This window comes from Lolium rigidum, chromosome 4, assembly GCF_022539505.1.
Source record: "Lolium rigidum isolate FL_2022 chromosome 4, APGP_CSIRO_Lrig_0.1, whole genome shotgun sequence".
NCBI lineage: Eukaryota > Viridiplantae > Streptophyta > Magnoliopsida > Poales > Poaceae > Lolium > Lolium rigidum.
Window position 1 is genome coordinate 169,032,222 of NC_061511.1, and position 26,466 is coordinate 169,058,687.

At 40.1% G+C, this 26,466-nt stretch overlaps 1 protein-coding gene across 1 annotated transcript in view; it reads right to left on the reverse strand.

Annotated features, from left to right (window-relative positions):
- Positions 1-3,705: 3,705 nt before the first annotated feature.
- The window catches only part of LOC124706285, a 31,540-nt gene continuing 8,779 nt past the window's right edge, over positions 3,706-26,466 (reverse strand). The window contains exons 19-62 of the mRNA XM_047237939.1: positions 26,037-26,146; positions 25,628-25,724; positions 25,349-25,447; positions 25,121-25,273; positions 24,960-25,034; positions 24,398-24,886; positions 23,941-24,273; positions 23,733-23,861; positions 23,474-23,587; positions 23,209-23,393; positions 23,021-23,129; positions 22,442-22,585; positions 21,944-22,237; positions 19,368-20,021; positions 19,076-19,276; positions 18,354-18,457; positions 16,947-17,236; positions 16,772-16,856; positions 16,361-16,675; positions 15,935-16,282; positions 15,365-15,851; positions 15,005-15,168; positions 14,247-14,406; positions 13,868-14,128; positions 12,956-13,144; positions 12,813-12,855; positions 12,613-12,737; positions 11,570-12,493; positions 11,412-11,485; positions 10,997-11,339; positions 10,823-10,921; positions 10,595-10,750; positions 9,760-9,941; positions 9,175-9,681; positions 8,523-8,700; positions 8,302-8,438; positions 7,257-7,383; positions 6,856-7,077; positions 6,425-6,784; positions 5,488-5,646; positions 4,941-5,417; positions 4,800-4,852; positions 4,606-4,714; positions 3,706-4,479 (exon numbers count right to left, since the gene is read on the reverse strand). Coding sequence (XP_047093895.1) covers positions 4,138-4,479; positions 4,606-4,714; positions 4,800-4,852; positions 4,941-5,417; positions 5,488-5,646; positions 6,425-6,784; positions 6,856-7,077; positions 7,257-7,383; positions 8,302-8,438; positions 8,523-8,700; positions 9,175-9,681; positions 9,760-9,941; positions 10,595-10,750; positions 10,823-10,921; positions 10,997-11,339; positions 11,412-11,485; positions 11,570-12,493; positions 12,613-12,737; positions 12,813-12,855; positions 12,956-13,144; positions 13,868-14,128; positions 14,247-14,406; positions 15,005-15,168; positions 15,365-15,851; positions 15,935-16,282; positions 16,361-16,675; positions 16,772-16,856; positions 16,947-17,236; positions 18,354-18,457; positions 19,076-19,276; positions 19,368-20,021; positions 21,944-22,237; positions 22,442-22,585; positions 23,021-23,129; positions 23,209-23,393; positions 23,474-23,587; positions 23,733-23,861; positions 23,941-24,273; positions 24,398-24,886; positions 24,960-25,034; positions 25,121-25,273; positions 25,349-25,447; positions 25,628-25,724; positions 26,037-26,146 — 10,206 coding nt within the window. The 3' untranslated portion in view covers positions 3,706-4,137. The remainder of the gene's footprint in view (positions 4,480-4,605; positions 4,715-4,799; positions 4,853-4,940; positions 5,418-5,487; positions 5,647-6,424; positions 6,785-6,855; positions 7,078-7,256; positions 7,384-8,301; positions 8,439-8,522; positions 8,701-9,174; positions 9,682-9,759; positions 9,942-10,594; positions 10,751-10,822; positions 10,922-10,996; positions 11,340-11,411; positions 11,486-11,569; positions 12,494-12,612; positions 12,738-12,812; positions 12,856-12,955; positions 13,145-13,867; positions 14,129-14,246; positions 14,407-15,004; positions 15,169-15,364; positions 15,852-15,934; positions 16,283-16,360; positions 16,676-16,771; positions 16,857-16,946; positions 17,237-18,353; positions 18,458-19,075; positions 19,277-19,367; positions 20,022-21,943; positions 22,238-22,441; positions 22,586-23,020; positions 23,130-23,208; positions 23,394-23,473; positions 23,588-23,732; positions 23,862-23,940; positions 24,274-24,397; positions 24,887-24,959; positions 25,035-25,120; positions 25,274-25,348; positions 25,448-25,627; positions 25,725-26,036; positions 26,147-26,466) is intronic.

Sequence of the window (26,466 nt, forward strand, 5' to 3'; positions counted from 1 at the left end):
CGGATGATAATACTCCATCCATCAGATTCATCTTTGATATTAATATATAGATGTATCTAGGCATATTTTAGTTGTAGATATATCCATATTTTAGTTGTAGATATATCCATATTTTAGTTGTAGATATATCCGTTTTAGCACGAAGTAATAGAGATCGGAGGAAGTATTACATAGAGAACCTTCAAAATAATGAAAAATACAAGTTCTTATTTAAGCATCAAAGACCCTAGAACAAAAATAGGGAAGCAATCGAGTCTACGTCTTCTTCCTGCTCCTTCTCCATCGATTTTTTGACAAGGCAACTGAACACGGTTAACTGCACCATCACCGACATTGGCTCTCTTATTCCTTGGCCTCCACGGCACGTCGGAAGAAATCTTGCAGTACCACTTGGCTTGAGGAAATGGCCACAAACTTCCCTAAATGCCCCAGTCGCTGTTGTAGCCTCTTCTCCTCTCGCCACCATAGCCGTCCAAACGAAGAGACAACACATGTAGGAATCAGAGGTCATCATGGACGAACAGAGATCCAGTACCTTACTATAGACGAGTCACGCCGTGCCTTGCCCCCAACATCCACCGTTCAAACAAACAATGGCCAGCAGCGATCAAGTCCAAATCAACATGCACTGGAGCACTGGATCTCTGTCCCATGTGCCTATCGTTCACATTGGATTAAGAACGAAGGAGCCACTAGGTCAAATTGCCCCTGGAAGAAAGGTATTTTTGACAAGCCTGAGGAGCACTGCAGTGATCCTCGTGCTAAGGTTAGTTTTATTCTACCATCCGTGTATAAGATATGCGCAAATAACCAGAAAATCTATTCCAGGGTTCAGTTTCATCAAGATATTGTGTCGTATTGCTATGCAGTGCACAACCTACAAAATTTGGTTAGTCTAGACGTTTGTTTAGTTCATCAAAACAATGTGAACAATGTACCAAGTATCATGACTATCTAGTTTTATTTTTCGCTCAATGCATATGCTGGATGTTTCAACTATGATAACACTAATTGCAATTCCATTCCATACCGTTGACATTGCCAATTTCATGTGGACATTTTTAACTTCTATGTTGGACAACTGCTGGTATATTAAAGTAAGTAGGTAGCTGTTTGTATGAGCCTTTGTGCATATTGTACCTTTATACCAGATCCACGTACATGTAAGCTGGTCTCATGTATGTCGTTGATTTAAGGGAAAAGAGTACAATTGCAAGGATCCCACTTCTTTTGAATTATTTAAGGAGTGTCACGTTAGCCTGAAAAATGGCTTCTCTACCGCTATACATGATGCACTGGTAAGACAACTTTCAACGAGTCCTCCTGCATCTGATAACCTTGTTTCTTTGTTGCAAACCAAGGCAGAAATGAAAGAACAACTATGTGTACCTATGGTATATGGACGACCTAAGAGTGAGGTCAAGGAAGTATCCACTGCATCAATAATGAATGACCTTCCTTCAGATCTGGCGATAGAGAAGAGGGCCAGCGCTGAGCTCCTAACGGAGTTTTCGCGTCACGACGATATGGGCCGGGTGGGCTCCGGGCTTAGGCGTGTCGTCACTGATTCATGACGGGATGCCCAAACCGTCAGTCTGGCCATCTGTGACGCGAGGTTCACCACATTTTCTCAAACCGACAGCATCACTATGACAGTTTTTGCACATTCGCTGACGAACTAAAATCGTTATGGACCTGCGAATTGTTTGTAGTGGTAGGAGGGTGTTTAACTCCATCGTGCTAGCTTGGAGCTCATGGAAACACTACGGGCACGTTTGGTTGCCTGGGCCGGATTTGGGGATAACTGTGCCAGGGAGAAGGGAGTGCATGCGCATTGCAAACGGGGAACGGGCTAGGATTGGCGTGTCGTTTAGTTGCTCGCGAATTGGCGTGTCGTTTAGTTGCTCGCGAAGATTCTTTTTGGCCCCGTGGAGATTTGGTCTTTGGCTGATTGGTTGGCCGGTTTTAAGGTCATGTAGCAGCCCAAAACGAGAATGTTGTTGTTTGGTTGCAAGCCAAAATTAGACTCTGCTTGCCTCTTCCCTTAAGTGGTGAGGTTACCAGTGATCTATCAAATAGCGCACAAGCAAGCATAGAAGCCAAGATCACATTATGAAGTTCAGACACGATACATACGAATTAGGTGTTTACGATCGACACGACAATTGTTCAACACTACCGACACAGACCAGCAAGTTCAGACACAAGACACCCCAACAGTTCAGTCAACTCAACTAGACTCACGTACCAACAAAGCTTTGGGCTACTTCTTCGACCATGATACACCTGGTGGCATCGCCATGATCTGGGCACCTGGTCATGACCTCAGTGTAGGTGTGGTCAAAGATGACCACATGGAAGATGCCCGTGGACTCCTTCTTGAAGGTAAGGAACTGGGCTATCTTGAGCTGATGGGCGATGACGAAGGCTGCCCACCCCTAGTCGATGAATGCATCGTCGCCGACTTTCCTGGTAGTTATCCTCCAGCTGCAACCAGTGTTGCTGTGGACGAGGATGTTGGAAGGGATGGGACGAACGAGTAGATGAACTCGGAAGGGATTGGGAGTTGGCCCAAGGTCGGCTGGAAGATGATCCTCGGGAAGTGTTCATCCAGTGTACAACATCATCGTTTGTACAGAGCATAAGCTAAATTGGAATCATCCTAGTGATTGCAGCACAAAAACACCTGCTCCTCTTTGCATCTACAGTGAAAAAATATGATTCCGATCTAGAATGGATCTACCGCGGTTGCAAAGTAAACGAACAGATCTAAGCAAATCGTAACCGTGAAGCACGAAATAGCTCAACCTAACTTCTAAATAGACACGAACAATAAGAAATCATCTATTTGAACCCAATCCTAATGGCTTCAGCAGGTCGTGTTTTCGCAGAATGACGACGAAGACAAGGGGAAGAAGGTGCATACCGCCATTGTTCACGTCAAGGATGAGCTCGAGGTCGCGCCCGAACTCGAGTAGTAGGCCCCACGTGCAGTGCAGGTTGCGGCCGAGGTCGCGGTCATTTTCGCCGGCGTGTCCTCTAGTCCCACTCCTCCTCCTTGCGGTGGTGCGGCGCATTGGTCGGCGGTAGAGCAACCGCCCTGGTGATGTGATAGTTTTGGGCAGAGGGGGTGAGAGTGGAAAAGAGTGGAAGGAAGGAGAGGGGGCGGTGAGGCGATTTATGCCATATGTTCCCAAAGGGACGCGATATTTCCCTCTCTATTCGACTCTTCCCCACGCGTGTAACTGTGAGATGACTACACTCTACCCACCCGGGCTAGCTTTCTTCACTAACTTCTTATTGCAATAACCCATTCCCGGCCAAGCCCCTTATCTGGCGATCATGATTTCCTCAGTGGGAAAGTTCCCCCTTTGGGTCCAGCATACCAAACAGCCCATTATTTGTACCACCCGATGCAAAGAGAAGCTCAGGCTACCAAACACACCCTATTGCTAGGCAAAGATCGACGCGGCTTTGGTACAGCATATCATGAAGTGGGATAGCTGGAAAGCTGCAGGAATGGGAGGGAGTAGACATGTAGCGAGTAGTTTAGCTGGATGTGTTTTGACTAACGTTGTGTGCAACATTCTGTCAATCTTGTTGAACCTGCACGACATTGTGCATGGTCCACAAAGCCCTACGGCAGCAAAAATGCAGAACTGCCCTGTTTTGCCAAGCATGAAGCAGAAATGCAGAGCCCCACAGCAGCAGCAAGAACAAGCATCTGTGTTAATGTCCCTCCTAAAAAATGTAATGCTCAATCACATGATGGCAGGAAAATCCGTCAAAACATGTTACAGAATGTACAACCACCATCCCACCTACTAGTTTACACTCAAGCCGATATTGCCCAACATCAAGCACAAATACAAATCCCAGCAACAGCAGAAAAAACAAAGCCAGGCCATCACATTACTTTTCCCCGCAAAAGTGCCATGCTCTGTCACATAATGCTGGGAAAAACTGTACAAAAATGTCACATATCCAAGACCAACCATCTTGCACGAGATTGCTGGATCTTCCCTTTTGCCTAGTAAAGTTTTCCTAGACTCGTGTAATTTCCTACTCTCCGTATATTATATACATCGCTCTTCATGTCTCCCATGCACAGCGCTGTCTGCTTCTATCCTCACAGGATCATAGAGTTTCTGATGCTTGTTGTAGATACCACTCCGCTATCTTTTTAGGCTTCTGTTGAGACTGCTCTTTTGGCAGACGGAGTGCCATGAATTGCAGCGAACTGCTCTGAACTTGGTAAACATAGCATCCCCATGGGTAAGCATCTGAGGAAGCCCATACAATCTGCTCCTCAAATACTGCATCTTCCACAAGTCTCTCATTCACGCAGAAGGCGCAATCAAGAGGGGGCTCCTCAAAAGCAGATACAGCCACACATCCCAGAGCCACGTATCCTTCAGGTGGCCTTGGTTGCCATAATGATACAGGGCTCCTGTAATCCTCAGCACAATTTCTCCAAACCTAAATGCATGCCAACAGAACAAAACGTGAATTCAAGTTTTGCATAAGCAAAATATGGTATACTTCAGTACAACTGAACACTGACTAGAAGTGACCTCGGAGAATGTAACAAGAAAGAACACTGACCAGGTCATAGCCAAGAGGAAGCACAAAATTCCCGTTGACATTTTTGTAGATAGCAGCAAAATGCGGCGGATGGATGCCAGCATGAGCAACATCTCCAACTGAGACATACCTACAAATAAGTTTTCCATACTTTCAGCATCTTTGTAGAAATAGGTACACTGGATGTCTAAATGGATACAAGTCTAGTTTCATACCCACTAGGGCATAGGGGCCTCCAGATGCTAAACATCCTTCCATCGTCTGCAACCTGGAATCGTGAACTCATGATTGTGGTTAAAATAGCATATTTCAGGAAATTTGTCTTTTGATCTCTATGAAGGATTGAGCCAACTTACTTGCTTCCCAAGTAGTTTACACCGGCTCCGAATTTCTTGTTCACTGCTCCACATTTTCTGGAAGTTAACTGTATGATTTATAAGTCGATGCTCAACGTTACTGGACGCTCCTCTTGAGCTTAGCAAAGGCCTGGCATGATTCTGAGGTTCCCTTCTGTCATCATCTGATGCAAAATATACAGGGCGCTGGCCAGAAGGAACCTTCAAGGGCACAACTTTCATGCCTGTCTGGTGAGATCTCCACATTTTTCGTATTGAAGAACATAGTAGAATAGCCTGAGGTTCGCGTTCTTCATCAACACTGCACTTTATAAGCCTTACGAAGTTTTCAGTCCTCCTGAAATTCTTCAGATGTATGATTACATGTGAAGGCCTCTCATACCCAGCTTTTGCAAGCTCTAATGCAAGCACTTCTTCCCAAGGGACATCCCAGAGTATTTTGGAAGGTTTCTTGTCCATTTTATCTAGATCCAAGCACTAAATAAAAGGACTAGTTTAGTCACATTAATGTAATGCACCAAGAGAACCAGAAAAGTGGAAGTCTCACCTGAAGCAGTATCACCCGCTTGTTGGTTACTAAAGCAATCCTCTTGTTTTCCACAATAAAATGATCTTCATAGTAATCAGACCATGCATACTTAGAAGGTTCTCGAAATAAATCTGTGCATGCAAAATATCTGCTAGCTTCTGCCAGGTAAAGGGCCATCTATAGAATGGAGCAATAAAACATTAGTGTACAACATATCAGTAGCTTTCTCACTAAGCCATGCATGCTGCTTGATCAGATTAGAAACTCAATCTGGGCGCTCAATCAAAGAGAAGGATGAATTTTATCGCGGTGAAACAAGATCTATATTGAATTGATATCTTACTGGTTACCAATTGCTATTATTATGAAATTAATTCTGTGATTGAATAGTATTCACAAAGATATTGATCGTCTCTCTCTAAAAAAAAGGATATTGATCGTCAAAGTTATACTACCTCCATCCCAAGGCTTAAAGCTTATATTTTTTTGGAAAAGTCAAAGCAAGTAAAGTTTGACCAAAATTTTAGAATAATCTATCAATAAATATGATATTTTGTAGATAGCACATGAAAATATATTCCATTATCTATCTAATAATATTAATTTTGTATTTGACATGTTAATGATTTTTTATAAAAACTTAGTCAAACTTAACATAGTTTGACTTTCTGAAAAAAATATAGGCCTTAAGCCTTGGGATGGAGGTAGTAGTAGTCTATTAACGCATTACATGATACCATTTTTTTACTGGAGGTAAGTATTAGTAGTATCTATCAATTTTTTTACTGGAGGTAGTAGTAGTATCTACGGAGTAGTATATTTTAGCAAAATTATCAGCTTCCAGATGATTATTTGCTAATTAACTATATTAGTCAATTGACTTAAATACTCAAGCTTCTTCTACTAAAAGAATCACTGAAGCAAACAGACAAACAAACATGAAAAAACATTGCACCTGGCCAGCAGCTTCTTCACTGTCATACTCTCTTATGACACCATCTCTGTGAAAAGCACGAGGATCTCTGATCCGCTGAGGAACAAATTTGTTATTCAGAATATTCACACATTTGACAAAGCTAGCACTAACTCCATCAACTGTCAAGGAGAAAAAATCCAGGGCACCGCTCAAAGGTTGAACAATACACCCCACAAAAGCACGACCAAGACCATGTGCAATGCCAATAACACCATACTGCCTGGCACTCTCAACTGGCTTTCTTAAAACACCAGAAACCCCGAAAGCCAAACCCTGAGCAAATGCTTCAGTCCCTTGAACTAGTCCATCACCAACGCCAGTGATTCTCCTTGACCAACCCTGAATCATAGTCAACTTGAAAGGTCTGTTGGGATTAATAAACAAGGATATAATAAGACCAGAAATTTTACCTGCTTTGATCGAAGTTGAAGGAATTGCCCGTCAGTAGAGAGCTCCGCAAATCCTTTACTGAGTGATGACAAAGTTGATTTTGTCACCCCAAGAAAATCTACAGAAAATATTAGATGCAGAGGATTGTGTATGAGGTCTCTTTTGATTCGGTTCACAATAGCTGGGACAATGGCGCTCTTCCGCATAAACCGGCTTTTGTGCATGACCTTCCTCAGATGCACCTAAAGCAAACAAGAGATAGAATTAAAGTCATATAATTAACAAATATGACTTGTGCAAGAGGTTCACATCATAATCTAACTGCGCTAAGCGGGCATTGGACAAGAAACATGATCTTCGGTAAGTAAGTCAATTTTGATTTGCTTCCGGAATGATTTGCCAGTAAATAATGTTAAGCTACCTGGATCTTGAATGCATTGCCCACAGCAGATAGGACAGGGCTCCATATACCAAGGACACCATGTGGCCTTTGAGTAGGTGCAGTTTCTAGAGATATTTTCAGCCTTACTTCTGAAATATCAATAAGCCTGCAAATTATAAAATAATGTCATACTCTAGTAAATTCTGTTAAAAAATAATAGAAACAAAAGTCAATGCTTTCGCAAATTTATCACTCAAAATTAACAAATACTCAACTTAACTAGAGTATATTATCTGAACATAAATTGTTATCATGCGTGTTTTGACTTTGTGGTTCCCGTAACACTATTAGGTAGAACCTAGTGAAAACCTGAATGAAGACATAAGGATTGTTTACTTGGTCCAGCAACAAAATTACCAAATTCCAGCACACTTTCTACTGAGAGAAACATGATGTGACAGATCTAGATTCTCTCTAGATTGAATGGTGTCACTGCAGAAGTCTTGCACATAAATTGGCCCATGATGCTTACCCTGCATTAGTTTGATACTAGGAAGTGATGATATTTACACGTCTTACTCAGAATAAAGAAGTTTTAAAATCCTCGCACATGCTAACACAACATAGTCCATGAAGATACTTCCTCACTCATACTAACAACACAACACAGTCAACTTCGACCACGCACAACCCCACATCTCTACCCTTCTCGACACAGTTCAGGCCAAGGCCTTTTTCGCAAAAACGCAAAAAGTATGTGTTTCGATTCATTTGATAGAAAGAAGTTTTTTACAAGCCCAAGAGAGGGCGAACACCCCACCACACAGCTCGACCCAAAGAAGCTAGCCTATGGGAGTAGTTGGCGAACACATGACCACTCAAAACAAGAAGACGAACACCAACTATGGCGCACATTACAACCGACACCACCATACTATCATCGGCCTAGAAGCAAACCACACAAACACCTAGGGCACCACACCCTCCCAAAGCCCACAAAGGGGAAAGAGAAACTCACAAATAATTGAAAAATCTAAAAGCTGCAGAACTTATGAGGCAAATTGACGTCAACATAGGTACTTACTCTATTCGTATCTCGGGATCAACTTCAGTGACAGTTGAGCTGCTGGAGGTGCCAACAAAGCGAAGATTGTTGTAGAAATCAACCAGTGCCCAAATAATAGGTTCATGAATATTCAACCTCCATGTTTGGTCGGTCACCTAAAATGAAGAAAATTGTCCACTTAGTACTGCTGATCCTGTATAGATTTGTTTGTCAAAAAACTGCAAACCAACAAATATTACCCGTATATAGACATGTGGATAGACTTGAATACCGTTTGAAGCTACATTGCTTACAGCAATGTTCGCTTTGAAAACGGGATGATTCGAATCGGGCATGCTCTCAGTTGCGAAAACAACAGGCATTATGGACAATGGCAATTGATTATCTAGTTGCAACTGGCCTATGATCAACTTAAACCTGAAAAACGTTATACATCAGCACAAAAATTCAATGGTGCAAGCAATATTAGGATAAGAGAAGAAATCTATGGGGCACTCCTTTTTTATTTGAAACAAATGCTACCTCAACCACTCAACCATTGCAAATCCTGAAAGGGGCAGCGATTTTGCCTAAACTAAGCAGCTGGTGTAGTACAAATATGAAAGTAACAACAAACTGAAGGGACATCCTAGGCCAAACATTTCTATGAAGCAACACATGCACCTTTTTAACCAGACTGTAAACATATCACTTCAGGTTCAGCATGGTGTAACTCTATTTGTCATATTTTTTGTCAAAAGAGCCGCTTCAAGAACTACCAGACTTAAATGATGGACAAGGTGAAACCCCAAAAATGAAAACGCTCACTCTTGCTCAGAAAAGAAATGTGGTTCTCCGCAAACATGTGTATGCACGAACATAATTTTGATCAAACATGTATGTGCAGCTTACCTGCTAGTGGTCCCAGAGTCATAACCAGTCATGTATGAGATGAAAACCTTCTGCAGATTTAAGTACAAAAGCTCTCTCGGCTTATGATCAATCAAAGAGACTCCAACAACTCCTAGTTCAATAATAAGCTCTAAGGGTCCAGCTCCCGTCTCAGTCTCATTTTGCTTTAACGTAGATGCAATCAGTTCAGATTCAGGTTCAGGTGACCCCTCCTGTCTTCTTGGGCAATCGGCAAATTTCAATATTGTGATATCGGCAGTCTCAACTATATTGAACTTGACGCCATGCTCCCCAAAACTGCTGGAACTTGCAACGGGGTTTTCCAGGTCAACACAGTGGAAACTAGTAACATCTCCTTTTTGTATGCTAACATCAACAGCTTTCTGTCCATATGGATCATCCCAAGAAAATTTTCTGGTTGAAAGTGGTTTCACTTGGATCCAAGTATCTTCACCTAAACCAGACTGGCGAGTTCCAATAGTTGTATTGCTTGTCCGGTTCTCGATCCTGAAAGCAGTCATATGACAGTCATAATTAGAGAAATGAGGCTACACTTCCACAAGCTGTTATAAGATCATTTAATACCTGATCGGCCCATCTGCAGGGCCCAAACGGAATACAACCAAGAATCTTGAACCTTCCTCATAACCACGTATTTCAGCTTTTACGAATTTCTGTGTATCATCCTGCTTTCTCATTGCTATTACAATGGTATCTTCTTTTACTATATCCAGAGGCTGACACCAATCAGTATCCATCAATCGGACCTTCAGATAAGATAGTTCGTAACTGTAAATATGCCTTATAACAATTCTACCAAGAGTGTATAAAATGAAGGGACTTGAGATATATGGAAGGAAAGTAGAGCTGTAAAGAACATCCAAACATGATTTACAATAATTCTCGTTTCCGAGGCAATGCAGCCATAAATCATGCTATTTGCAATTTTTAGTACAAATAGATGTTCACGGAAGCAAAGCAAGGAAAATCCAAAGAATGGACATTTAAGACTTAATGAGAATAGGCGGCACAAGGCCAGTAGGTCCAGTGTAATTTCATCAGCCCTCTTAGATAAGCAAAACCATTAAATCATGCATACTCTCTACTATTTATTCTTGTACAAGAGACTCTCTACCTTCCATACAATATTTTATAAGTTCATAGCCATATATACTATGCTGAAATGCAAATGAATAATAAGTACATATCTACATATAATACACTGAAATGCAAATGGATCAATGAAAGGTTCAATGTACATAACTTAAAAAGCATCTGTTAATACAAATGTTGCATGAACAACCAGATAACGTATATAAAGAGTCACAAAAGATTTTGTTAGTTCCGCATAATGGCTTCATGAGCAATTCATGCATAGATTACTCTATCTGGAGCTAGAGTTACGGATGATAAGTATTACCTGCAGTTTGTCAGATCCCACATCATCAGAGTACAAAAAGGACACTCTCCTGTCATATGCATGTAGGACCTTCGGCTCATCTCCAGAACTAAGTTTTAAGAACAAATCTTGTCCAACCCTGTTTGTAAACGTTGTGTATGGGCGTACATATATAACCTGTTGTACTATGACATGAGGTTAACTGATTCAACAATTATTTTATGAAGTTAAAGATTAACGTTCAGTTACCTTTGTTGGAACAGCCTGATATGAGCATGGCTTTGAGCAAAGAAGTATATGTGTGCAATTCCCATCATTATCATGGGCAGAAAGATCAACTGAACCATCCTGAAGAAACAAAAAAAAACATCTTAAGAACTAAAGTGTTTCACAGAAAAAAAAACTCCAAGGATCCAAGCTAACCATGTCACCAAGAGGTGATAGTTCTTTGAGAGCTCCAAACTGTCCTCCTCCATGTCTGCAGACAGATGCTGAGAGACCTAAATCCTTAAAGTTTAACCCAGATGCTATGGTGTATCCATCGACCAATTCTTCATGTTCTATATCATAGAGAACTTTATCACTTCTTTCCGCACGTGGACGCACAAGATAGCGTCTCTTGTCTCTTCTTCCAGTGATATCAATAAATTGCAAGGTAAGTGGAGGCAATCTTCCAAATGATATCCAATAGGGAACATATATTCTGATAACCCTTGCCATCAGATAGTCCTTATCACTGCTTTGTTCCAGCATAATCTGTACAGTTCTACAAAAGAACAAAAGCTGTAAAGTATTCTACAACATTATCAACAAAACATTTCCAAGTTTGAATTCTCACCTTCCCGATAGAGAACTTCTTAGATTAATGAATTTTGATGGAACTTCGGTGGGATGTGATATTGGGACAGGCTCCTTGGAATGGGAAAAACACATGTGAGCACTCACGCTAATAAAAAGCTAAGGCGTCAGATATGAAAGAAAAGAATTTACACATACATGTACTGATTCCCATCCCCCATGCGGAACAAGGGACAAGTACAGAGGATTTCTTGGATCAACATTTTGAACCTTCATAAGGCTACCAGGGTTTAATGTACCCCGGGAGCAGCTTGTCTCTTCCTCATCAAGGCGGCTGGCACTAACAGTGTAATGTGCAGGAATGGGAAGATAATATGTTAATGATAACGGGGATTTGATAACTATACTCCAATCGTATATTGGATCAGTTCGAACATCTTTGCCAATCTCCTTCGCTTCTATACTCAGGCAAAACCATAATCCTTGACAAGTACTGGAAGATCCATCTATCTGTGAGCAGAACAGTAAGTTTTCGGATTCATACATATCTGATACACATATATCTAGGATCTGCTCATTCCGGAACTCGGTCTGACTGCGCCTCTCCTGGACATCACTCCAGGAGTGCTGCACGCGTTCATGATGAATGTCTGGTCTTAGTTGCAATGTATAAGCCACAACAGGATGTGAGAGGCCTGACAATGGGACTGGAATGGAGGAACCAGGCTCCAACACTCCTATTGCTATTTGATCATCCTTATCAGTATTCTCTCCCTGGCCACGTACTCCCTCACTTTGGGAATTTCTTCCTTTTAGACGCAAATCAATAGCAAAATCAGTTGAATTGGTGATTGAAACCAGGGAACGTATGCCAACATATCTGTTGCCCTCCTTGACAGTTGCTTCACTAGCAATCACACAATCACCAAACCTCCAACATGCTGCTGGCACAGCATAGTTCAACTTCATATCTGTCCAAGGACCATCTTTGGAAGGACTAATTTGAATATATCCGGTCCTGCTTCTGCTAGGACCAGCTCTGTTTCCTTGTTGAACACTAGCTCTACCAGAAACAAGCACCGCAAATCTTATTTTTCCACTAGGTTTAACAGTTTCACCTTCCTGCATAAGTATATTTAACGTCAAGCAATCCTATTCAGATATATATTTCCCAAAAGCACATCATGCATTCTATTAAAAAACTAAATGACTACTCTACAGCCTTGAACATCAGTTCTCACCACCGTCTTGGTTGACATAAGGTCTCCTAAAGTCAGTTCAAACTTTGCAGAGTCATAACTTGAGGTAAAAGGGAGCTTTTGCACTACTTCCTTCAGTGGAGCAGAGTAAATACCAACCGGTTGACCTGTCAGTAAGACAGGTAGAATATAAATAAGTGTAGGGAACACGAAAAAAGGTAGCAGTTAACAAAATCACAAACCTCTACCAGCATCAAGGACAAGTAGTTCCAGAACATAATTCTCCTGAGATGTTAGTTAACAGAAAATATGGATGTTAGACCAATTACCACAGTAAGAGAAACAAATGACATGGATACTCAAAGTAAGTGCTCAATTTACATACCTCGGATTCGACTTTGAAAAAGAACATTTCATTCCATATCACGTTACTGGTGATTTGTGAAGAACTTTCTCCAGGAGCAGCACAAGTACGGGCACTTTGTTGCTGAATACCAGATACAGAACTACCTCCGGAATGGAGTCGCACTGCGGTCATATACTCACCAGTTGCTAATCCTTTACCATCATGGATCTGTGAAGGAAAAAAAACAAGTTTAGAGCAGAAACTTGTCTCTTTTGTGAATTTATTTAGCAAATAAGTTATTTAAAATTCATCATTGGACACAGGAAATGAATGATTTCAATAAGTTAGATACTTTTAATCACAAAATAGGTATATAAAGAACAAAGAAGCACAAGAGGCACTCAATACTGAACATTTTCAGGGAGGCCAGGCTTGATTCTAGCCTTCCAAAGACGATTTTTTTCAGGTACATACCAGTGTTTCGACAGGCCTACCACATGTGCATAGGAGCACTTGACCCATGTGGCCCATCTGGTCTGGGATTGGCCCATGAGGGTCATAACTCTTGTGTAATATTCTATTGCTAATTAGGAGAGTACAGCATAGACATTCTCCTACCTACCTACCTACCTACCATACCAAATTCTCATTTTGTTTGGAGCTTTAGTTGTGGGTTGCAAGTTTTGTTTGTGTTTGCTTCAGCTTTCAGTTTAATTGGATGTACCTTGGTTCCTACAGACTAAACATTACAGTACATTTATTAGCAATATACTCTAGTAGGGCTCTCCCTCTTGTTACGAAATATTAGCGTCATATATTCAGACGGTAATGAAAAATGCAATGAGAAGAGAATAAGCAGATAGGGAGTTTACAACTACATATTTTCCAACAGACAAGCATCATGCAAACATGAAAATGTGACAGAAATGCTTGAAAGAAGAGAAGACTTGCCTCAGCATCTGCAATAATAGCAGTGATCATCAGAAGATATGACCTAATAGATTTCCCTTTCAAATGAGAATCCAGTAGATCCCTTGAAGCTGGAACTTTTATAGATCGATCATCTCCAGATGGCAGTAGAGTAATATCTGAACTCCTATGTTCAGTTGTTCTTACATATATGTCTTGACCAAGTTTGTTTTGTGGGATAACATAATAACTTCTTCTTTGATGCACATCAAGAATTGAACTCTCGGGAGGGGAAGATGTTTCCTGGTCATTGAATGAAAGAACCCTTATTCAGTAGATGGATGCCAAAAGAAATGAGTTAAGTTCTTATAACAAAAAAGAGAATTAGCTACATATTCAAAAGAAAACATAAACGGTTTACCTTCCTGTATAATTCATCACCAAGGGTAATATTGCTCCAGCTAAGATAAGCTTGTGATAACATGTTTGTATTTGAAGCTGACACATTCAAATTCAGATCTCGTGTTGAGGTGATACGGAGTTGGCTAGGAGAACCTGGTGTATTCAGATCATGCTGGTACCTAAGAACAGTAACAAAAATGAAGTACCAAATTATTACAAAATAAGAACACTTCAATGGAAGAAATCAGTTCTTGTTATGAGCTAGGGTTTTCAATAGAGAGGAAGGGGAGGCCCACTCGCCCCTGCAGTACGGCAGCTAGAAGGGGAAACTCTTTTCTCATTTAATTCATTTAAATGCTTGGCGCCCCCTTCTATAGGGGACAGAGGCCCTAACAACTCGAACTGAAGATATAATGCAACTTAATCTAATCTAATCGAAACTAATTGGACTCATGTAACCAAAATGAAACTAATTTTATCTTTCCTTGCCACCTGCAGGTTGTGTGGGCCATCTTACAATATAGTAGTTCTACGTTTAGTCTTGTGATTCTGTGTCTACTATATATATCGGTACATGACATATGGCCTGATGGGAAGGTAAGTCAGGCCAAACCTTTTCTAGTCAGGCTGAAGCCATTATTGAATAACAAAACTTAGGAACAAAATAAGTTCTACAGTTTACCCCTGAACTTGAACCTCTGAAAAAGTAGTGTAAAAACAAAGTATGTTGTAAATAGCAAGATATGTGCATCTTGCATGATTTAATCATGGAGTTACCTAAGAAATGCATCTGTTGGTTCAATGAAAGGCTCCCACGAATTACACTTGTCATTATAAGATCTGGCCACAAACGACAAACTCACAGTTGCATTTAGATGGTGAGGACCCCCATGATAACTAAACCCAACACCATCAAAGGACATGCCGAATAAGGGCACCATCTGCAAGCAAAAGTTTATAATGAATATGAGAGCAAAGAGTAAAATACAATTGGTGAGAGATCAACATGATACAAACAGCTAGCTAAAACATTCAACAAAGTCACAGAGCCACCGATCATTGCACGCAGTTAAGAACAGCTAGCTAAAACATTCAACAAAGCTACTCAAAATTTGATAGCATGCAGTTGAGACTCACCATTCCTCCATAATCATCAAAGGAAACAGCAGAGAATGTTTTTATTTCAGCATCAATAATTATATTATCTGAGCTGCTAGATGTTGGTGGACCAGCAAGCTTCAGCGCAAGTCTTCTTGGAGGTTTACGGAATTCACTTCTAACAAGAAATGTACCAGCATCCTCATCAACAGTCCATAAACTAAAATTTTCAGATGTTCTAGCACCAGATGAATCCCATACACTTTCCTCAGATAATTGACCTCCCGTCACCATGTCACTTCTAATACATCTTAGCATACTGAAGTCCTCTTTTGTTGGTGAACCTTTAGATGCAACACACCCTAAAGCAACAAAACCTGGTGGAGCTTGAGGATAATAAAATGATATACCATCTCTACCCCTGTGCTTCTTAATTTGACCAACAAGCTTATAACGTTCTGGGGCCCTTAGAAAGGTATCTTCACCAGTATCACGGAGGATAACAGCTGAGTTTGGTGGTTCATACCTAAATCAGAAGTTAAGTTTAAGTTGCATATCACAACAAAAGTTTCATTAGAAGATCAAAATAGTAGATCAAATCAATTATACCCGCTAAGAGCGATGTCCCCAAAGTAAAACATTCCTTCAGACATCATTGGACGCCATATTGAGAGCTTTTTTGGCGCAGACATCCCATCATTCGACCAAACTAGTTTGAAGCTTGCTACCGCTTCAAACAGCCGACCTGAAGTCAACGCTGATCTCTCGACCTGAGGGGCATCATTCCGACGACTATCTTTCCCTCCAGAACTATTCTTGGAAGATGCATCCGCACTACTGAACAACATATGGCGAAGATCATAAGCATTTACATGCAGACTGACATTTGCAGGGTCTCCCGGTAAAAAGGTACCAAAAGCATTATCAACACGCCAAAATGACGTATTAGCATTGGCCCTACAAAAATATATTGTGTGATGAGCATCTTCTATACCCACACAACAAATACAAAGACAGAGATAATCTTCAACTCACCTCAGTGCAATGCAATCCCTTAGACCACATGAAGAAATCAAGGATGAAGTTAAACAAAAAACTGAAGATAAAGGTGGTTCAGCAGTTCCAGCTGAAGCCACACAACCCATGGCAACATAGCCGGCAGGCGCTACAGGTAACCAAACAGAGCATAGTTTGTCAACATTGGAGACATTATTCTCTGAGTCGTTGTCATCACGATGGAGTTCATTTGTTGGAGGACCAGATTGCCAGATTAGTTTGTATGACAAAGGCCTTTTCACTCTTGCAACATTTGTGTTCAAAGCAAGGACTCCTTTAGTTGGGGGGTCATTCCTAAAAAACGAAATAAATGATCAATGTCAACAAAATTGTCCCATCAAAAGACAAATATAAGAATAAGAAGCAATAGTATTAAGAGTAATCAGAGACATTGGGGTGAGGTAATCGCCAAAAATGGCATATCCAGATGGAGCACGTGGTCGCCAAAAAGAATAAACTTCATCCTTTGCATCCCCTAAAAACAAAGACAAACTCCATAAGACTTTATTCAAGTGGACTAGAAAGTAGGAGCATCCAATAACAAAATTATCAACTTCTCACATACCATGCATAGTTGTAACTTTATCAAACTGAGAGCACATCAGTGACATTTTCTTTGACGACATCTGGAGAAATGCTGAAATTTCTTCCTCAACATCTAAAACAAGTCTCAGAATACTGAAGGAAAAGTTCATATATATTTCAGAAACCAGCAGATGCAAATTTGTCTTTCCAGATGCATTTGAGTATTTCATGGACATGTCAAAGGGTTCTAAAACTCTGATGCCATTACTCTCCATCTTTAAACCAAGTATGTTTCCACTCATATCCATGCTGTCACCCTTCATTATAAGCCTGCCACATAACAAACAGTTAAGATAGATGTGTGTTTTGGAGTAAGGCAGCAATATTGGTTGATGTCCCTGGTATATGTTGGAACATGAACAACAAAAAATCCTCTATAAAAAGGGTGAGCTTTGGTAAATTTATGGAATTACGTTTCCAATATTTACTGGTAGGATGGGAACATGATATTTGTATGAAGTGCATTATCTGGCTATGGGCAACAGCGTGATCCATTCCATCCAACCGGCAGTCGTATACAATTAGCAGCTGTGTACTGAAATGCCATTTATAAAAGAAAGGAGGCAACAGCTGTGAGAACGAACATTCATTGCTACTTGATGAGAATTGTATAAACAAGATATCAGTTAAAGCTGCCATTGGGGAGAGGATTGGTTACCCAAACCCAAAATTACTCATACCCATCAGATTTCAGATTGCCCAAACCCAAAACAATTGGGTATTATCCAATCCATGTGGGCAAACCAACGGGCAAGGAGGAGCTAGGGGAAATGATTCCGTCAAGCTCATGAGTACCTCATTGATGCCCAGGAGACTAGGATATGAGCTTGCTTAGCTGCTGCAGGCAATGACAAGGTTGCTTGCGGAAGCAAGGGACCCAAACCTCTGCCCTGTGGTGGCTTGCGGGGCGATTGCATGCACATGCAGCATCACCGGTGTACAGAGAGAGAGAGAGAGAGAGAGAGAGAGAGAGAGAGTTTTGAACGGGAGGAAGATGACTAGTTTTGTAAGTATAGGTTTGGATGCAGGTGATGGGTACCCAGCGGCAGAATTACTTTCAGTATCCAACTAATCCGTACTAAACAGTGCCCCAAAAGGAATAGAGCATCTGCATTAAGCCTGTGTACTAGTTTCACTGGTTCTCATCATCACGAAAAAAAAAATATGCTGAAAGTTTGCAGCTGTAAATAATATCACATTAGTATCCATGACTATTCCTTTCCTGCATTTAGATATTAGAAATGCATTATGCACTCCCTGCGAGCAATGACGGGTCCCCCATGGGCACTAAAACAACATTAGTCTTTTTTTCTGAATAGTTTAGATCAATTCTACGATAAAAAACTGAGAGAACTACATTCATCCTAGGGGTACTCGAATACTTAACCTGCAAAATGCATCTGTACGGGCATGAATGACCTTCGTTGATAGTGCCACATTTTCACCAGCATTCCTTGATGTGCTGTAGAATGTAAGCTCTGGTCCAATAGCCTGAGAAAATGAAGTTTAAGGAAGCACACAATCAACAAAAAGAATTATGTATGAACGCTTCAAGATTCACACCTAGTTGTAACAAACTGCATACCACCAGACACGAGGTTATAAAACTTCCAGATTCAGCAATGACTATACTTGAATCCAAAATTAGTTTTTAAGTTATCCACATACATAAACATGTTTGTGAAGAGCGGTATTACAGCTTAAGAGAAATTTCCATGCCAAGAATGTGAGATTGCTTCAATCAGACAAAAATGGGCTTGCCAGGTCTCATTGAACACCTGGCAATCCATGGCAAAACAAGAGAAAAACTATGTGCTCCAATGGGATATAGAGGTTCGACCTTAAACAAAAAATAAGCAAGATAGTAACTGGCACGTTATTGGTTTGAACTCTAAACTAAGTCAACACTCCAACTATCTGGTTCGAGCTGCACTTTCTGATTATCAACAGTAAGCATCTGGAACCAGTACTGAATTACCAGAAAGGGTCTTGAAGATGATAGAAAAGAAAAATAGTGGTATTTATTCAAGAGTTAAAAAGTATCTGATTCAAGCCTACAACACATAATCCAAGTTTATATCAACTATAGCTAGACATGAAAAGCAATACCTGTAGTTCAATAATGAATTCTGTTGATGTATCAGAACTTTCATTTTCAACAATGTCTTCCGGAATTTCCCCATTAAGAGTCGGCTGGAGACCATCATTTTCGGGCACATTTTCTCTTACTAGGTAGACATGGTCATCTTCTGATGCTGAATACCAGCAATCACTTCCAAGAGATATACACGAGTCCAGATACTCCCCATTCTGCAGCAACATATTGCATTATAATGCAAAGAAAATTTATATTGCAAAGAAGAAAGTAGAAACAACAAAGATTGGAAGAATAGAACATTACCACTATATTGACATTTCGGAACTGCAATGTCTTACCACCAAGCACATGGATGAAACTTTCAGTACTAGGGCTTGAAAGAATTTTCCCCTCTCTATCGCGCAAATATAATTTGCCACCATTTCCGTCATATATAAAGTGGTCAAACTTTTCATTATCAACAATCAGAGGTTTCTGGGGTGAAAGACTAAATGTTGAATTCTCCTGGTAATAAAGTTTATCAGTGAACACAACTGGAGATATCATGTGCAGAAGGTCCTTGTCTTCATCATTGGATAACAGACTGCGAGTGGATGGCACAAAGAACTCAACTATTGCCAGTAAGAAGTCAAGTGCCACAAGAAACTTCGGCCGCTGAACGCACAAGGAGACAGAAGACGAGGATTTTCGTAATATGGCATCGAAAATGAGCATCGAGGGGATTGGCTCGAGGCCTAGATCCTTTTGTATCCTTCGTTCACGTGAATCAAGTTCATTAGGATTATCATAGCCATCAGAAGATGATGTGTCTCTGACTGTTGATGATTTCCCAATGGCAAGCCGTAACTCATCTTTTGTTCCTTCACGGTCATCGAAAACAGAAAAGCCTTTGAGTGTAGCGAAAAGGAAAGTCTCCTCCTGTGTGTTTGATTTATAGAGTAGCCAAGCACCACTCGCCTGAGAACGGAAGATTACATTGTCATCCCCACTAGTTTAATGAAGCAAGAAATGCAAGAATTTTTGTTTTTCATATGCCAACACCATGGGTCTTGGTATCATGTTGGAGAATACAAGGAACATGCAGATCAGGTCAGCATCTTAACCTTTTCAATTATAGAGTAGTAGAGATGTCTTAAGATTATAGACACATGGAGGAAGAGTATTGCAAAATGAGTTGATACGGTCTACAGCAATGTCCAGGATTCTTCTCAGACACACACAAAAAAAAGATGCAAATACAAAACAAGTCAGAAGTCCTCGGGTCGTGAGTGCGATGGAGGATGATGATGCAGTCTGTGGTGTTTACGGTATTCCTTGTTTGTGTATTGTGCCGGATCAGCTTTGCCAGCAGGTTTGTTTTTTCTTGGTGGTGCTTAGGCCTAGTTTAGCTAGGTTTTCTCGCCTGTTGTTGGGGTTTTTGCTCAGTTTTCCTTAATTATCAGTGTTTGTGAGGTTTTTGGGTTCGGTTTCCCTTATCAACAGGATCAATTCTATTCTTCTATCTGAATGGGCAGTGCTCCTGCCAGCATTTCAAATAAAAATACCAAAACAGTGTGGAACACACGAATATATGAATGTTAAAACCTTGAGCCAAAGGAAGCTAAGTGCATCATAAAGAGTCACTGACAGAACCAGCTTTGTCCAGCACACACACAAAAAACATGCAAAAAATCATGAAAGAATAAAAAATACTCTACGTCTAAGCTAACTAACAGAAGATCTCAGCAAAGGAGGAAAACACCAGCAGAGTGCTGCCAGCCTGAAACGAAAAAGAGAAACATACAACGTCTTCAAAAGGATTCTTGGAAAAATATAGCTAGCAAAGTAGCAATATCTGGTAACATTTGAGTTCAGATCATGTTAAAATACAGTCCAGATTAACGTCATGTCAAAGAATACCTGCTTCTAGAATTTAGAGTGTGATTTCATTTTATTCCTTCCAAGGCTGCCATTTGGGAAGCATTTATCATTTTGGTAGAGGTGCAGGAGCTAATAAAAAGTTGTAGAAAATGTTGAATATTTTCTTTAAGTCTGCAAATCCAATTAAATACGCAAACTCATACAAGTGTACCAAATGAAGTTTGATCCTTGTCTGTTAGGGCAGGGAACTGTGCAAAGCTAAAACCAATGTATTTCTTCGCTTGAAAACTGGAATATGATCGGTCTGCACATGTCTCTGCGGAGTGCTCACTACTAGTAACTCGTGAGGACTGGTTCCAATTTGTGAAAATTGCAATTAAAATCTAGCAACCTTCTTCTTGGCTTTTGGGCAGATTGGTATCAGCTAATGATCCTTTCCTCAATAAAACAAAGTTGGTTAAATATATTTTTTTATTTAGAACTTAGAATTGTACTCTTATCAAACTCTCACATGCAACTCGATTGTCTTGAATAAACATACTGCACCAAGCAACTAACATTGATCACTCACACTGGTGTCAGGTCAGGTGACACATCACTCCTACAACTGAACATATTGGTAAATGTTTGTCTCTTGAATAATCATACTGCGGCAGGCAACCAATATTGACTACTGATGTTGGCGCCAGGTAAGGTAACACATTACTACTACAAATGAAGTACTGCTACAGGTTTCACTAGAAGACCAAATGGACATTGCAGTTTCAGCAGTACTGTAACCGGTGGTACTTAGTACACAAATCCGTTTGGACCAGGACTCAATATGGTTATAAGACAAATCAAAGCAAGGAAAACATGGGACCAGGACTCAATATGCCTATAAGACAAGTCAAAGCAAGGGAAACAATCAATGTCATTGCGTTTTCTCGAAAAAAAAAAGCAAGGGAAACATGGAAATAAGCGGCAAACATGTGCAACAATCAATACAGTTCCAAAGCATATTCCTTTAGAAAGAGTACCTGCACGCTAGCAAGAGGAGAATCCCTTGTTGATCCCGAATGCAGAGAGAGCTCGACTAGATTTATTGAAACCGAAAATTTGTTTGCTATCCACGTTTCTGTATCTTGGGACAGGTCCTGAATACTTTCAGAAGAAATAGAAGATGCTGAAATATGAGATTCAGATGTTGAAGTTTCATCTGGAGGACCATCCAGAGCAGGCACAACATGTGGTGCCTCAGCAAAGTTTGATGATGCACATTCAGATATAACTTCATATTCTCGATTGGATAATGCTGCTTTCAAAACGTCCACCTGAGACAGCCAGATGAAAAATGAGTGTTACAACGGTACCCATATTACAAAACAAAATGCAATTTTCTTATGACCAAGGAATTTACCGTAATTTTTTTTTCGAGAAAACGCAAAGGTTTCATTTCATTGAAAAGATAGTGTTTGGTTTACATCCTCCTAGGAGGCAGGTTTTGCATAAATAATCATTCTGAGAAAGTGAACTACCTTAATTGCTGCCTCCACCACTGGCAACTGGTGCATCAGATCACGTAATGATCTACGAATCTCAACGGAGAGACCTTCCACATCTTGTATTATAGTTTCACCCCTCACCATATCCATACCAATAGTTAAGTTTATGTCCTTTACCTACAAAAGAATTGTGCAAAGACAGCTATAAGAACAATTATAAGATCAAGTGCAAAGAAGTGTGGTTCACCTAATACTCTGCATCTGACCCAAAATTATGAAAGATATTCCACATAGATCTAAAGAGAAGACAGAATAACCTTTAACATGTGGTTTCTCATTTTCACCATTCCTCTCTATTATCCTCTATTTCCTTTTAACTTGAAGGCACAAGTAAACATTGAACAATTCATGTATTTGATGTAGTGACCCATAATTAGTATACACGTAAATATTTCTGCTATCAAGATTCTAAATGGCTAGGCAAATCCCTGTTTCTTCCGCATGCTCCTCTTGTTCTTTGCATATGCTTTTTTCGAAAACAAATAAAATATTTCAGCAGGTCTGTCCTCTACTGTTGTCGCCCAATAAAACATGTGCATGAAGTAAACTTACTGTAACTGTCAAAATTTCCATGTGAACAGCACTCATCTCATTCTTGTCGCCACCTATCCATTGGAATTCATTTTGGATTGTAATGTACAGGACATCAAGCTCCAAGAAGCTGCAGCCATAAATAAGTATCTGTAAAATGCAACAAAGATAGGTGAATAAAAAAATCATATACAGAGAGACGTCCTTACTCATGACTATTGGTATCACGAGGCATAACAATTATAGGTCTACTGAATGAAACATCCAACTTGAGGGCAGGCGATCCTTCCATATCAGTTTTGCTAACCCACTTCTCTGAGTTGGTCACGTTGTCTTTTAGCTTTACAACACCATCAGAACTTTTAGGGACGAGACCTAGGAAATAGCCAGTAATCTGCAAATTTAAAAGAGAAAAGAAAAAGCCCTTAAGCCATTGATAGAAAGGATTAAATAGATGGGCTGTAAATAGCATACCTCTTGAACAAAACGGTTAAGATAAACAATCCTAACTTCAGATAGCTTCCCTATAAGACTGTAGTCATACCCACGGTAGTCTTCGTCGCCAATACTGTATGAAGTAAAGTCGATCTGCACGAGGTTTTAAAGAATTTCCTTACTTCCTCAAGCCAGAAAGAATGATTATTCAAGAATTGAAAAAACTGAAGTACAGAAGTTAAGACCTGCAACTAGCCAAGCAATGAGTCAATTAATATAGCAAGTAACATGGTAGTACCTCCACAAAAGATCCTCCCGGATTTCTCATGTCACAGACCCAAAAGTAAGGATGGTTTCTACGAAGACTATCATCGCTTATTTTGAGGTTTCCAAGTGCAGCCTTTATACTGAATGACGACGTGAACACCTTAAGTAATGCCAAAGATAGTCACATAAGCAAGGTCAACTAAGTCAAAAACTATCATATACACTAGACATGATCATACCTTGATATCAGTTGAGAGGTTATTCTGTGACAAAGTAACAAGTAGATCACCCTTTTCATTCATTAGTAATACTTGTGCCTCTGCCATGCTTGATGTGAGATGAAAAACTACTCTGTTTTTACCTTTAGACAGTAATCTTTTTATGTTAGGTTCTGATTCCAGATCAGATATAGGCTCCTCGACCACATTATCAGACTTAGTATTATCATCTGCGTTTTTATCTTTGTCGCTATCAGGCGCACTTGCAAGGTTGATAGCATTCATAAATTCCATGATTGCAAGGACAGTTGGCCGATGACAAAAGAAGGTTAGAGTAGCAACACTTACAACTACCTGGTAAATAAAGGGAAAAAGTCAAATATCACGAGTACAGTTCTAGGCTCTAGGGGAAAGGGCTCAGTTTATATAAATAACTGAAGCCTTGTAATAAATGATCTTTAGATATTGAGATATTTACCCTGGTGTCCAAGTTGTTATACTGGAGAGACTGCTGATCATATATAACAATCTGAGCTTTCACAAAACTATCAGAAGTACCACTACCTTCCGAAGTGAATCCAACTGTTTTAATTTCACTGTCTGGTAGCAAACCAGGAATACGACTAAATGCAGGGGGTTGCAAAGAGGGGAGGCCACTAGGTAAAAAATCTTGGGCACTAAAATAATCTGATATACTCCTCTCTTTTAGCATGGGTGTTTCAAATTCATCAAAATCATCTGATGCTTCAAAAAAACTTTCCTCACTGTCACTTTTCTTCAGTGGGGTGCCTTTAGGTCCTGAAATATTCTTTCGAGCAGGAGTGGGGACGGTTTGCATACTGTTAATGAAGGACCTCGCCAAGTACCTTGGTTCAGGACTACCTGGGTAAAAATACTGATCTTCAATTTCCAGTGATCGCAAAATAGTTCCAATCAGTAAGTCGCCACCCTTCATTGAAAGCTCAACCTATTTGTTTCCACACATAAAGTGGGTAAGTAAAATGAATCACACAGCAAGGACTAAATGTAGATAGGTGTACCTGACCACCAACTGCCCGAAATTCAAACAAGCTGCTCTCCTTAGCTAGTAGTACTTTTTTTAGTCTGTGATTACCCTACAAACAGTAGAAGTTACATCAATAGTATTAGATTCACGATTACAGGAAAATTCGTAAAAGACATACCAGCAAGAAAGACATACCTCATAGCCACATGAAAAACAGATCTTTAGTTCATCAAGAATACCAGCAACAAACAATTTTTCTATGTTGACAACATCTGGAAGACTGCCTTTGAAGGAGTGAGACTCTGATGGGAAAGCAGCTTCAGGAAAGTTTGAAACTGTGGCAGAACCCTGGGAGTATGCCGGTTATTATCTGGGCAACATTAGAAGACAAAAACTGAAACATACATAGAAAAGGAAAAGTACCGATGCACGATATATAGCACCCTGCAAGCGGTTCTGCCATACTTTTCTTGTTTCCTCACTATCAAACAACAATATCAAAGCACCAGTATCTTCCAGAATCTGTACAACAAAATCAAATAGAAATCATCAATTATGTAACGGAGATTACAAGGAGAGGCTATTGGCAACTCTACATTGCGAGTAGTTAATTGTATCAATTGTATAAATCATTAGGTAATATGCCCAATTATAATCTTTAAAAAACTAAATAACTGGATATAATAAGCTAATAGACCGTACCTTGGGGTTGACTTGACCAGAGTCGTGCAGTGCCACAATATTCTGTACACCATTCGTTAGCTCAGTAGGGACCTGATGAATTTGTTTCCCACTTAAACTGCAACGCAGCACAAACAGATGAAAAATTAAAGTTCAAACAAAAATCCAGGCACATAACAAAAATAAAAGCCCTTGACATGCTTACATCACTATTACTACCATAGGCAGACACAAAAATGTATTGAGCTATTCCATTGTTTATGAAACATTGAAGACATTAAGCCATGTGATATAAGAAAATCTAAGAGTCAAGGTACTTAATATTGAAGAATCTCAGCTAACACATCACTTGGCGCTATAGGACTCAAATTTAATGGTAGCTCTAAATCTAGAATTTTGCATAATAAGTAAGAACCGGAAAGGGAATTACCTGGACCATTGCTTATATGTTGTAGACTCTGGATTTTCAAATAAATAAATAAATGGCCCCACTAGGCGCAAGTATCTTCGCTGCCAAGCAGCTTCTCGGTTTCCAACACCCTAATAACAGGTCGTAAAGAACTATTAGAGATAGTAGTATCATATTTATTATAAGCGGGACAACAGACAGTTTAGTACATTCTGCTATCTACTCTAAAATTGCCCTTCGGCACCATCATTTAAATTTGAGATTACACCGGGTCGAAATTCTGAGCAAAAATAACTTGGTCAACGAGCATTTGCAGTTTAGTTATGATGTTAAGAAAGTTAACACAGGCCTACCGATATCGGAGTACAATGTGCGCTGAAGATGCAGTCATAATTCTCAATTAAATATAGAAAGCTATCAATTACTCCCTCTTGTCCATAATTATTATTGT